Below are 12,022 nucleotides of genomic sequence, written 5' to 3' on the forward strand. Positions count from 1 at the left end.
ACATAGTGAAGCAATGATTTCAGTAGATTCCTTAATGCCCCTTACCATTTAGCCCATCCCCCCTCCCACAACCCCTCCAGCAACCCTCAGTTTGTTCTCCATATTTATGAGTCTCTTTTGTTTTGTCCTGTTTTGTCTCTTAAAGTCCTCATATGAGTGAAGTCATATGATTTTTGTCTTTCTCTGACTAATTTCACTTAACATAATACCCTCCAGTTCCATCCACGTGGTTGCAAATGGCTGGCTGTGCACTGATTTAAGCCTGTAGATGAATCTGAATTTACATTGTACCAGAGTAATTGCTTATGGTTGTATTAAATCTGTCTTATTACTAATGTGATCATTGGTTTTAGGTTTGTTCAGTAGGTGTTCTATTATCAGCAATTTTCATAACAGTATGTATTCTACCTATTTTAAAGATGAAGCAGACTCTAGGGGGTTTCCCAACTGACTAATTTCTGGTGTGTTGATCTTACAATGTTAATATAAATTATTTTGAGTTTGAACTGCTACTCAGTCACTGTGGAACAGGTGCGTGCCTTGTATCTATGATCTCTAGAAGTTCTTGAGGACAGTAAAAAGGAGTCTTTGAGCTGTTTTTTAAAATTTTGAATAAAAATTGTGGATTTATTCTATTAGTAATACTGCACAGCCTATTCAGATGATCATTTATTTACTTCTGGTTGGCATCACTGTAGTTCAGCAAGAGACTACTGGTCCTCATGATGGACAGTTACATAATTGACTGAAAGGAATTAATATGCCGGTTAGGAGACAAATTTTTAATCAGGGGATCCATCTGTGTACAATAAGGGGTATCTTTGATAGGGAAAAGTATTAGAAGCTTCCTCCATGTAGACATATCTTTTAAGTTACCTTAAAGATGGACTAGCCATGTTTCCTTCTTAATACAGGAACCTTTTATCATTCTGGTAGATGCTCACCTAGCCTTTGCTTGGCTCCTTGCAGTTATTTCTTAGATTGAATTATGTTTTCTTTATGTTGTACTCACATCCTCCTAATTCTGACTTCTCCTAATTCTTTTCTTTGGACCAGCCTGAAAAAAAAAATGCTATATGGTAGCTGTTCCATTAGGCTTCTTTTTGAATGTAATTCTCCTTGGTACCATTCAAAATTTCATATATGGGTCACAAACCTCTCTCAGTTGGAGGGCTTATTTTTGAAATAGTTGATGACTCTGGAACAGTGTATATGCTTATTACTGTCAGTAAGTTTGAAAAGATATCTTAGACCCTGTAAATATTTTTACTATTCATTAAACTTATTACCATTAAATAAAAGCCTGTCCAAGTAGGAGCAAAGGAGTTGTGGGTGGTAGGAGCATCTTGCTTTTTGAACTACAGCACTTTGGTGAAGGTTAAAAAACTTTCTGCCCAGATAAGTGCTCACATATTACAGATTTAGCCAGTAATTTCATGGGCTTCAGGTGCCCCAGGTAAAGAACATCCAATGTTGACAATAGAGAGATGAGAGAAGGAATTTTGTTTATTAATCCCATCCTCCTAATGTGCCCTAATTAATGAATGCTCAGGCTTCCTTTCTGGGCATTGTGACTAGAGCATAAAATGTAACTAGTGTGCAGGCAAAGGATTGACACAGTGTTTAGGTATGTATCTTTTAGTACATTTAGATTGGTCGCTTTGTAGTACTTTTTATTTGTTAACTTCTCCTTAAGGAAAACATTGTTTTCATTTTATAGCCAGGTATACAGAGGCTTGGGAATTACCAGTATGGATGTTGCTGAGTACTGTTCACTCGCATGAACAGTTGCTTTGTTTATTTAAGCCTTATACTTTAAAGTAGTTTGTGATAATTGATACTAATCAGACTTTTTTTTTTCTCTCAAGGATACTTTGATTGTGTGGTCTGAAGCAGAAAATTATGACTTGGCCCTTAGCTTTCAAGAAAAAGCTGGATGTGATGAAATTTGGGAGAAAATATGTCAGGTAATTTTAGGAAACTAGAAAGTTAACATGCTCTCTGAGTATATTGTTTTTTTGCTGCGCTTTTAGCTAATGCCCAAGATTTTAAATAGCATTTCATATTTCTTAAATTCACTGTTGGTCTGTGAAAAGCTTGATTTATAGGCAAGTGCAATTTATCTACCTCAAATCTGTGCTGAACTCCACACTTTCATATCCAGCTGTCTTTGAGAGCTCCTCTGTGAGTGTTCACTAGTGTCTCATTTAATAGTTCAGAACCGAACATAATCTCCTCTGAATCTGTTCATTCTCCCATCTCCCTCATCTCAGTAAATGCCATCCAGTTGCTGAAACCAGAAACTTGTGGGTCATATTTATCCTTCCTTCATCACTTAACATCCATTCAGTCCTTCAATTACAAATTTTAAATTCGTTCACTTCCCTTTATTTTCACTGCTATCACAATTTACTAAGCCACTGTCATTTCTTGCCTTGTTTATTGCTTTCACCCTGACTGGTCTTCGCAAATCCATACCACAGCTAGAAGGATCTTTTTAAAAATGGCAATCTGGGGCGCCTGGGTGGCACAGTCGGTTAAGTGTCTGACTTCAGCCAGGTCACGATCTCGTGGTCCGTGGGTTCGAGCCCCGTGTCAGGCTCTGGGCTGATGGCTCAGAGCCTGGAGCCTGTTTCCGATTCTGTGTCTCCCTCTCTCTCTGCTTCTCCCCCGTTCATGCTCTGTCTCTCTCTGTCCCAAAAATAAAAAATAAACGTTGAAAAATAAATAAATAAAAATGCCAATCTGATCTCACTTTGTTCAGTAACTTCTAGTAGTTCTTGACTATCTGTTCCACCTCATCTTGCGTGTTCTCAGTTGATTCTGGAATTTCCTAGTGACTCTGGTACCTCTAGTCACATGATCTCCACCGTCTTGTCGGGTATGCATTTGTCATGCAGTCTGTTTTGCATTTATTATATGCTAAAGCCACTGGCTCTTGTTATAGACTCATTTAAACGATTGCATCCTAAGGACAGTTTCTCAGTCTCCACACTTATTTTAATTGGAGAATAATCTTTAGCAGGTTCTTTAATTTATTGGTTCTCAAAGTGTGGTCGTCAGACCAGCAGTGTGACCTGAGAACTGATAGAAATGCAAATTCTGAGACCCCCACCCTGAGACCTACTGAATCGGAAGTTCTGTGAGTAGGTCCTAGTAATTGTATTTGAATTACATTTGAACAAGCCTTCCAGGTCACGTTTTCTCTGTAAAGGGCGGGATAGTTGTTGGCCATGCAGTTTAACAGCCATTCAACTCTCCTGTTGTAAAATGAAAGTAGCCACACGTGATGCATACCTAAAGAGCGTGGTTCTCTGGTAATAAGATTTATTTACAAAAATTGGTGGTGGGCCATGTTTGGCTATCATTTGTCAGTTCCTGTTTTAGGTGATTCTCAATGCCCCCCGAAGTTTGAGAGCCATCGCTTTAATAAAACTGCAGTGTCCTTGAGGCACGGTGTTTCCTTATTTGCAGAATTTATTTCTGCTTGATCGCCTATTCAGCTGTGTTCTTCACATATTAACGTGACCAACAAACTGTCCCTTTTTGCTAATGTGTGAAAGACTGACATTTATATCTGAATTCCTTTTTCTTCATTCTTGTTCTTTGCTTTCTTTCCCATATGTTTGTTTTCATAGCACTTGCGTCCAGATTTTGTCCTGTGTGTAGTAGTTCTCCCATAGAGAGAGGAGATTGAAGAGCTCGGTATACTAAGGGCACCCACCCATTGCTCAGACAGACCTTGTTCTCCTTCACTTTTCTGAGTTGAACAAGCTCACCCTGGACACAGTCTATTAGGGCCAATACTCACACCTGGGACTCCATGTGTTGCTGTCATGACACGCTTTAATAAATTTAATAAATTGCCTTTAATAAATTGTCACATCCTCACTATACGTATCCTTAGGCTGTAATTCTTCATTTACACTTGGGCCATAGGTAGTAGTATTTGTATACTTTGTCTCTAGTAACTTTCCTAGGACTCACTGGCTATTTTATGATTTTCTGATCTTCCCCTTCAACTTGTGCATACTTTAGATTCAAATTGTTGTTTCTCAGTCACAGTCTTTCATGATCCTGTCTGTACTTCTTAATTTCTAGATCCTAGCTCTGAGGAATGCATTACCTTTTGCTCTTTTGAGATCTTAACATGTTTTTCTTACTCTTGAACTCTGCTCGTTTCTTGATCTAGAAACAGCAAAAAGTCTCCCCCATTTTCTAGTATCCTCCTTGATAGTAGATACTAGGTTTGTATATATCTCTTCTTCCTTACACTTTTCATGGCCTCCACATTCTCATTTTCATTTCGTTTCTAAGACTTATCCTTTCTCTTAAGGAAGACTTGTAGCTTATTCTCCCTTTCTTCTGTTTTCATTCTTCATTACTTCTTCTCTGAAAGTAAGACTGAAACGTATTTGTCAAATCATTACAATTCCACCTTGATTCCCTGAGTAGATCAGATTCCAAGAATATCCTAACCACGGGCCTTTTTGATTCCCTTCATATTTGCAGATAAACTCAAGATAGCATTGTCATTACAGTAAGGGTTTTTGTCCCTTTACATTTGGTTTTTTAATCAAATGCTACTGTATTTCTATAGGTAAAGGCATAGCCTGAGTATCAGGAATCTAAAGCTGTATTGAGAGTTTATGTAGTTAACAAATCCAAAGCCAACTTGAGACTATGGCTGGTACAATCCGTGAATGTGCCTAGTTGCCTTTCAGTGGTTGTTGCCCACTGGGTTAAGGTCAAGATGATATCAACTTGGAGCATAATTTCAAAACCTATTCCAGGCCTTCTCCCCTTCCAATATCCATTAACAGTCTCTCTTAACCATGCTAAGCAATTTCAGTTTCTTGGCCGTTTCATAAAAGGTCTAAGTTTTCCATGCCTTTATCATTCAACTTGGCCTGTTGGGCTGCTAAATTTAGTGACAGTGTCTCAAATTATAGGGCTAAGATAGCAAAACTTATTTTATTTCAAAATAAGTCTATGCCCTTTGGTAAAAATATCCTTTTACCTTAAAATGTATTTAATTGTGAACCCTGAGAGCCCATATATTGACATTAAGTTGGGGCTTACAACACTTTTCGGGCTTCTTGGAAGGGATCATGAAACCTATAAATTTGGGTGAACAGAAAGGAAAACTTCCATGGTTTGGTTACTTTTAGTAGATAATCTTGGGGACTCTTCTCTACTGTGCTCTACTACGTGTATGTTACAGTTGCTTTTTATAAATAGTTTCACTTTTGTGTAAATATGCTTGTTTCCCATAGTTTTTCTTAACTGATATTTTGGGGCCACCAACCAGCACTCATAGCATATCACTGACCCACTTTGGTCCAAAGCCAGTTTGCACATGTCATTGGCCCTTGCTTTCAGGAATTGATATTAAAATTTTCCTTGTAACTTATAATTAATTACATGTTTTCTGTGATCACAACATTATGATGTTTGATATTTATTTGAATTTTACTTAAACTTTGGTGGCTCTCCTGGCATACAGTGCTAGGATTCTTAAAACATCTCTTGTATTCATCTAAGAATATCATTTAGATTTGCTTGATTATATTCTATGACAGCCATCGTAAATCTTATTTAATAGGTTCAAGGAAAGGACCCTTCAGTGGATATCACTCAGGATCTCGTAGATGAATCTGAAGAGGAGCGTTTTGATGATATGTCATCACCGGGTTTAGAATTGCCATCTTGTGAATTAAGTCGCCTTGAGGAAATTGCAGAACTTGTGGCATCATCTTTACCTTCCCCCCTGCGTCGTGAAAAACTTGCACTAGCACTGGAAAATGAGGGTTATATTAAAAAGCTCTTAGAGCTTTTTCATGTGTGTGAGGATTTGGAAAATATTGAAGGACTGCACCACTTGTATGAAATTATCAAAGGCATCTTCCTCTTGAATCGAACTGCTCTTTTCGAAGTTATGTTTTCTGAGGAATGTATAATGGACGTCATTGGATGCTTAGAATATGATCCTGCTTTATCACAACCACGAAAACACAGGGAATTTCTAACAAAAACAGCCAAGTTTAAGGAAGTGATTCCCATATCTGATCCTGAGCTGAAACAAAAAATTCATCAGACATACAGAGTTCAGTACATCCAAGATATGGTTCTACCTACCCCTTCAGTCTTTGAAGAAAATATGTTATCAACACTTCACTCCTTTATCTTTTTCAATAAGGTAGAAATTGTTGGTATGTTACAGGTGAGTTAGATCATTTTATTTTCCTACTTACAGAGATACTTCTTGATTGATACCGTTTAAACTGTTAATTGATTTAGCAGAAGTAATTTATTGTTCCTTGTAAATACCTAAATTGAGTTTTGGTTTTTGTCTGAAGGTATGTATGTTGGTGTTATTAGAAGAGACTATAATATTTAATACTGTGGGACCAGAGGGGTGTTATGTTTACGTCAGGGAAGGTAAATGTGATAAAGAAGTCTAGCTTGAAGAAGTTAAGGGAATGGTCTTAATGAAATGGTTGAATGTAGAATTAACTGAAGAATATAAGTTCTGTAGAATTGGTAACGCTGCCAGGTAATTATATATAAAGGGACCCAGTTTTTAGGGTCAAGGGAATACAGATGTTGGCAAATTATAGTTGCGTCTCTCCTTAGCAAAGGGCATGCATGCTTCTTTATTAGACGAGTGGGGGGAAGTTGGATGTGGATATGAGTTACAGCTCCACCTGTCACTTAATAGCTATGTGACTTGGGCAACTTTCTTAACCTCCTGAAGCTTTGGTTTCCTGATCGGAAGGATGGTGATATTAGTATCTACCCTGTAAAGTCATATGACGATAAAAGATCATGCATGAACGTGATGTAAGCCTTTTGAGCATTATTTTAAAGTATCTATTAATATTTGCCTTATTAAACCCCAAATTTTCTTTTTACAGTATCCCCAGTCTCTCAGGTCTGGTGTTTTAGGTGTGCTTGTATCAGAATTGCCTAGGGTGTAATGTTTCCTGGATTCTGCCCAAAGCACAGAAATCAAAATCTATGAGAGCTAGCCAGCAATCCACATTTGTAACACCTTCAAGGTCCAAAAACTTCTCAGGATATTATCCTATAGTGTAGGAATTAGTCTAGTCTAACCGAGATAAATCTTTGCGCTATGCGCAAAGTTCTATGATTTGTGCACCTGCCATGTTTTTTGTTTCTTTGATGCCCATGATATTGTAAGAATAACAGACAGATGATATGACTTGGAAGATATAAGACTTTACCTCAGATCTACAAATAATTGAAACCTGGTTTTGTTAAAGGAGGCAAATGTCGGTAAGAGCTGCTTGATAGGACATGTTATGAATAAAGTAGTAAGTTTAATTTTTATGGTTGTTCCTTTTTAGAATATTGATGTATTTTCAGGGTTCTTGCCTTTGTCACCTTAAAGAAACAAAACTATAAGTTCAAATAAAAAAGTCTTTTTTTTTTTTTTTTTTTTCATTTTTATTTATTTTTGAGAGACAGAGCACAAGTGGGGAGGGGCAGAGAGAGAAGGAGACAGAATCCAAAGTTTAGGCTCTAGGCTCTGAGCTGTCAGCACAGAATCCGATGCGGGGCTCAAACTCACAAACTGTGAGATCATGACCTGAGCCAAAGTTGGACGCTTAACCGACTGAGCCACCCAGGCGCCCCAAATAGAAAAGTCATTTTACTAACACTGCTGTCCTGGAGCTGGGAATAATTCCAGTTCATGTTGACTGATTTGACATGTTCTCCATTCTTTTTAAAAGAGACATTTAAACAAATAATACAGTCAATACAGTAAAGGACAATAGTAATCTCTGTACAGTATATTGTGATTGATATAGACCAGGGAGAACGTTCCAGTACCAATTTCTATTTGTTCTTTGATAAGCATCTAGTTTTTACTGGAGGCTCTTTCTGGTTTCCTTGATAGTCCTGAGTGCTTCTGGTCTTTTCCTTTAGCTCCACGTGATTCTCATTTTGTTATGCAGGGATTTGTCACTTCTGTGTTTTCTTGGTCTTCATACCTGTGAGATGCCAGTTTTACTCATTAAGTATAAGTAATTTGAAGTTATTGAGTCTGTTTCCCTACAGTATGCTTTGCAAAATCTTGGCTGCCAATGCTGTAGTTTTGTTTCTCATGATGCGGGGCCACTTAGATCCAAAGTGCTGGTACGAAGGAAAGAATTTTATAAATTTTGAAAAGGGATGATTGAGATATAATTTAAACCAGGTTCTACCCACCTTATGTACACAATCATACTCTCCCCTTACTCTTAACTGCTCTGTGTAACATTATTAGATATTTAAAAAAAATTTTTTTTTAACATTTATTCATTTTTGAGAGAGCATGAGCGGGGAAGGGGCAGAGAGAGGGAGACACAGAATCTGAAACGGGCTCCAGGCTCTGAGCTGTCAGCATGGAGCCCCAACGCAGGGCTCGAACTCAAAAACTGCGAGATCCTGACCTGAGCCGAAGTCGGACGCTCAACCAACTGAGCCACCCAGGCACCCCATATTAAACATTTTTTTTTTTTAAACATTCTTATTCTCTGAACTTCTGTATCCCCAAATAGAGCAATTCAGAGAATCTTTTTCAATCATTTGATTTCCACTTGGTGGGATATGTTATATCTGGGATGTGTCTTAAATTTGGGTGCCACTTGAGGTATGGTCTGTTTGTATATTTTAGAAAAAGTAAAGGTAGGATTAACCAATTTAATATCACAGAAGATGTTTCCTGAGCACGTACAACAGAGACTATGGAGTTTATGATCTAGTGGGAGATTACATACACACATATGTATATATCTATACATACGTACTAAGTATATATTTTTAACTTAGGCATGTCTGTAGGGCTGAAGTAGTGGTTGAATCTAACACTAGCTGAGGTAGTATGGAATTAAAGTATAACAAAGTTTTTTATATCGATATAGATATTTTAAGTTTATTTTGAGGGAGACAGAGACAGCATGAGGGGTAGAGATAAAGAGAGAATCCCAAGCAGGCTCTGTGCTGCTAGCTATGGAGCCCAATGTGGGGCTCAAACCCACAAACCATGAGATCATGACCTGAGGTGAAACCAAGAATCGGACGCTTAACTGAGCCACCCCAGTGCCCCAAAGTATAATAAAATCTTAGTGAAAAATAGTGATGGAGGGGCGCCTGGGTGGCTCAGTCAGTTAAGCATCCAGCTTCGGCTCAGGTCATGATCTCGTGGTTTGTGGGTTCGAGCCCTGCATCAGGCTCTGTGCTGACAGCTCAGAGCCTGGAGCCTGCTTCGGATATTGTGTCTCCCTCTCTCTCACTGTTTTTCCCCCGCTCACAACACTGTCTCTCTCACAAAAATAAATAAAGCTTTAAAAAAATTTTGTTTTTAAAATACATTTTTAAAATGTTTTATTTTTGAGAGAGAGAGAGCATGGGAGTGTGAGCAGGGGAGGGGCAAAGAGGGAGGGATAGGATCTGAAGTGGTCTCTGTGCTGACAGCAGAGAGCCGACATGGGCTTGAACCCACAGACCATAGGATCATGAGCTGAATGAAGATGGAATGCTCAACCACATGAACCACCCAGGCACCCCAAAGGAAGCTTTTCTTAATTTTTACCTTCATTTGAGAGGTTGTAGAACCTTACCCTCTAAAGGTAAGGTTTTAAAATCCTATGTAAATGAGGGGGTTGCGAACTATAGCCCATATCCTTTTTTATAAATCAAGTTTTATTTGAACACAGCCACGCTCATTTACATATTGTTTACGGCTGTTTCTTACTATAACAACAGAGTTAAATGATTGTGGCAGGGACCATATGGTCCACAAAGCCTAAAAATATGCACATGGTGGCCCTTAAATAGGCTTAAGAAATTAAAGCCTTGCCCAAATATAAAGAAGAATTTTCCTTGATAAATCCCCAGTTTCTCCTTTAATAGTTTGGTTTTTCCTTCTCTCTTTTAAAGAGTACCATTACCAATACCATCTTTCCTTTTTCCAGTTATTCAGTTTGTACCTTCTATAGTATCTGAAAATTATGTTTTAATATACTCTTACCATTAGCATAAATTTGTCCTTTGATTTAACAGGAAGATGAAAAATTTCTGACAGATTTGTTTGCACAACTAACAGATGAAGCAACAGATGAGGAAAAGAGACAGGAATTGGTAAGAAATTTGATACTTATGAAAGGCATAAAACTAAAACAACAGATCTTTTATATTCACTTGTCCTTTTCCTTCTTTTAGGTTAACTTTTTAAAAGAATTTTGTGCATTTTCCCAAACGCTTCAACCTCAAAACAGAGATGCTTTTTTCAAGACTTTGTCAAACATGGGCATATTACCAGCTTTAGAAGTCATCCTTGTAAGTTTGTTTCTGTTTATATTTCCATATTTTTAATCCACAAAGATAATATATTTTTATGTTACATGCAATTATTTGGTTATAGCCAAGATTTAATATTAGCTGTGTATTATTACAGTAAAAACTATGAAATTCTAGTGTTAGAGAAGAGTCCTTAAACCTTATTGAAAGAATACTCAGGAATTTTCCGTATTTTTAATAATAAATTGTTAAATTTGCAGCCCATTGAAATGTGACAGAAGAAAAGTGAACAGGAATAAAAGAAAGTATAACTTTATCCACAGAACAGGTTCTACGTGCCAAATTACCTTGACCTCTTTCTTACTGCATTGTTTTCTTATAATTTGTTAGGTTTTGGGTTTATGTAGCTGTAAGTTCCATATTTTTATAATCCTAGGAGAAATAAGTGCTTTTTATCTGCAGGGCATGGATGATACACAGGTGCGAAGTGCTGCTACTGATATATTCTCATACTTGGTTGAATATAATCCATCCATGGTACGAGAGTTTGTCATGCAGGAGGCACAACAGAATGATGATGTAAGTAAGAAGTTAACAGAGCAAAAAATAACCAACAAGGTAAATATTATTTGCGCTAACAGTAAGTATTTGTACATGGGGAGCTGTAACTGTATTTATTATTCATTTTTAAAGATTCAAATAGCTAATATTTGGGAAAAGTGTAGCCATAATACACATGGCTTTTTCTTCCCCTAAATTGGCTCCTTAGTTTAGAAATTGTGTCTTACAGCAATTATTTGTTAATGCTCACCTTAAGTTTCTTTTTAAATTTTTGAGATCACATTTCTTAATTCTGTCATTAACTTGATATGCTATCTTATTTGAATCATTAATCAATAAATTGCTCTTCTGTATGTGGAATTATAAGTAACTTCCCTAGGAAAACATTGGCTTTGCTAGGGATAGATTCTCAAAAACACCAGGAGTGAAGAAAGGAAGCACAGTCCCTTGGAAAAGTATTTAGGGTACTTTCTTTACTGCCTGACCATTAGGGAACGAGCTGTGGCCTTGTTTACTCGCACGCGCGCGCGCACACACACACACACACACACACACACACACGTCAATTTTAAAGTGAGAGAATCCGTAGTGTGAAGCGTGCTCCTGGAGTGTGCTATATGGCGTATGCAGCAGCCCCAAATGTGTGTGCTCTTCTGTTTTATTCTTAGATATTTGATCCAATGATTCTGAATTTTTTTTCTTCCTGCTCCCATAAAATTTTAGAAGTGACTTCTAAAAATAAACTAATATGTTTTGCCCTCAACTGCATCTTGAAAGGGGAGGGAGGCATTTAGGAAAAAAATATCTATGCAGAATTCTTGCATTGTTTACAAATTGAGAAAATAGATTTTACTTTTTTATAAAGTCTTAAATAAAATGTCAAAATGAAGTGGAATGCCTAATAATTTTCTGTATTTAAGGGTTGCTCTTTTTGTTTGTTTGTTTTTTAATCGTAGTACCAGGGTAAGTGTAGAAAAGTACCAGTTTGGACTGTTAAATGTTATGTCACATTTTTCTTTTATAAGTAGTCCTATCCAGAAAACCAAAATACCTGTATTATTAAAAATAAAGGCTATTCTTGTTGGCCCTGAAACTCACTAGTTGCACATACATTAATTTAGTATGTCACTTTCATGCAGTAGGCCTCTTAATT

General features: G+C 37.2%; 1 protein-coding gene across 2 annotated transcripts in view; it reads left to right on the forward strand.

The window, feature by feature from the left end:
* The window catches only part of PPP4R3A (protein phosphatase 4 regulatory subunit 3A), a 37,541-nt gene that overhangs the window by 12,798 nt on the left and 12,721 nt on the right, over positions 1–12,022 (forward strand). The window contains exons 3-7 of one of the 2 annotated variants that reach the window (XM_047080213.1): positions 1,869–1,967; positions 5,606–6,223; positions 10,072–10,149; positions 10,231–10,347; positions 10,771–10,926. In XM_047080213.1, the coding sequence (XP_046936169.1) occupies positions 1,869–1,967; positions 5,606–6,223; positions 10,072–10,149; positions 10,231–10,347; positions 10,771–10,926 (1,068 nt within the window). The remainder of the gene's footprint in view (positions 1–1,868; positions 1,968–5,605; positions 6,224–10,071; positions 10,150–10,230; positions 10,348–10,770; positions 10,927–12,022) is intronic. The other variant, XM_047080214.1, reaches the window with a different exon arrangement.

Source organism: Lynx rufus, unplaced genomic scaffold (genome assembly GCF_022079265.1).
Source record: "Lynx rufus isolate CCGP_SWC_20201006 ecotype Redwood Valley unplaced genomic scaffold, mLynRuf1.p SCAF_17, whole genome shotgun sequence".
NCBI lineage: Eukaryota > Metazoa > Chordata > Mammalia > Carnivora > Felidae > Lynx > Lynx rufus.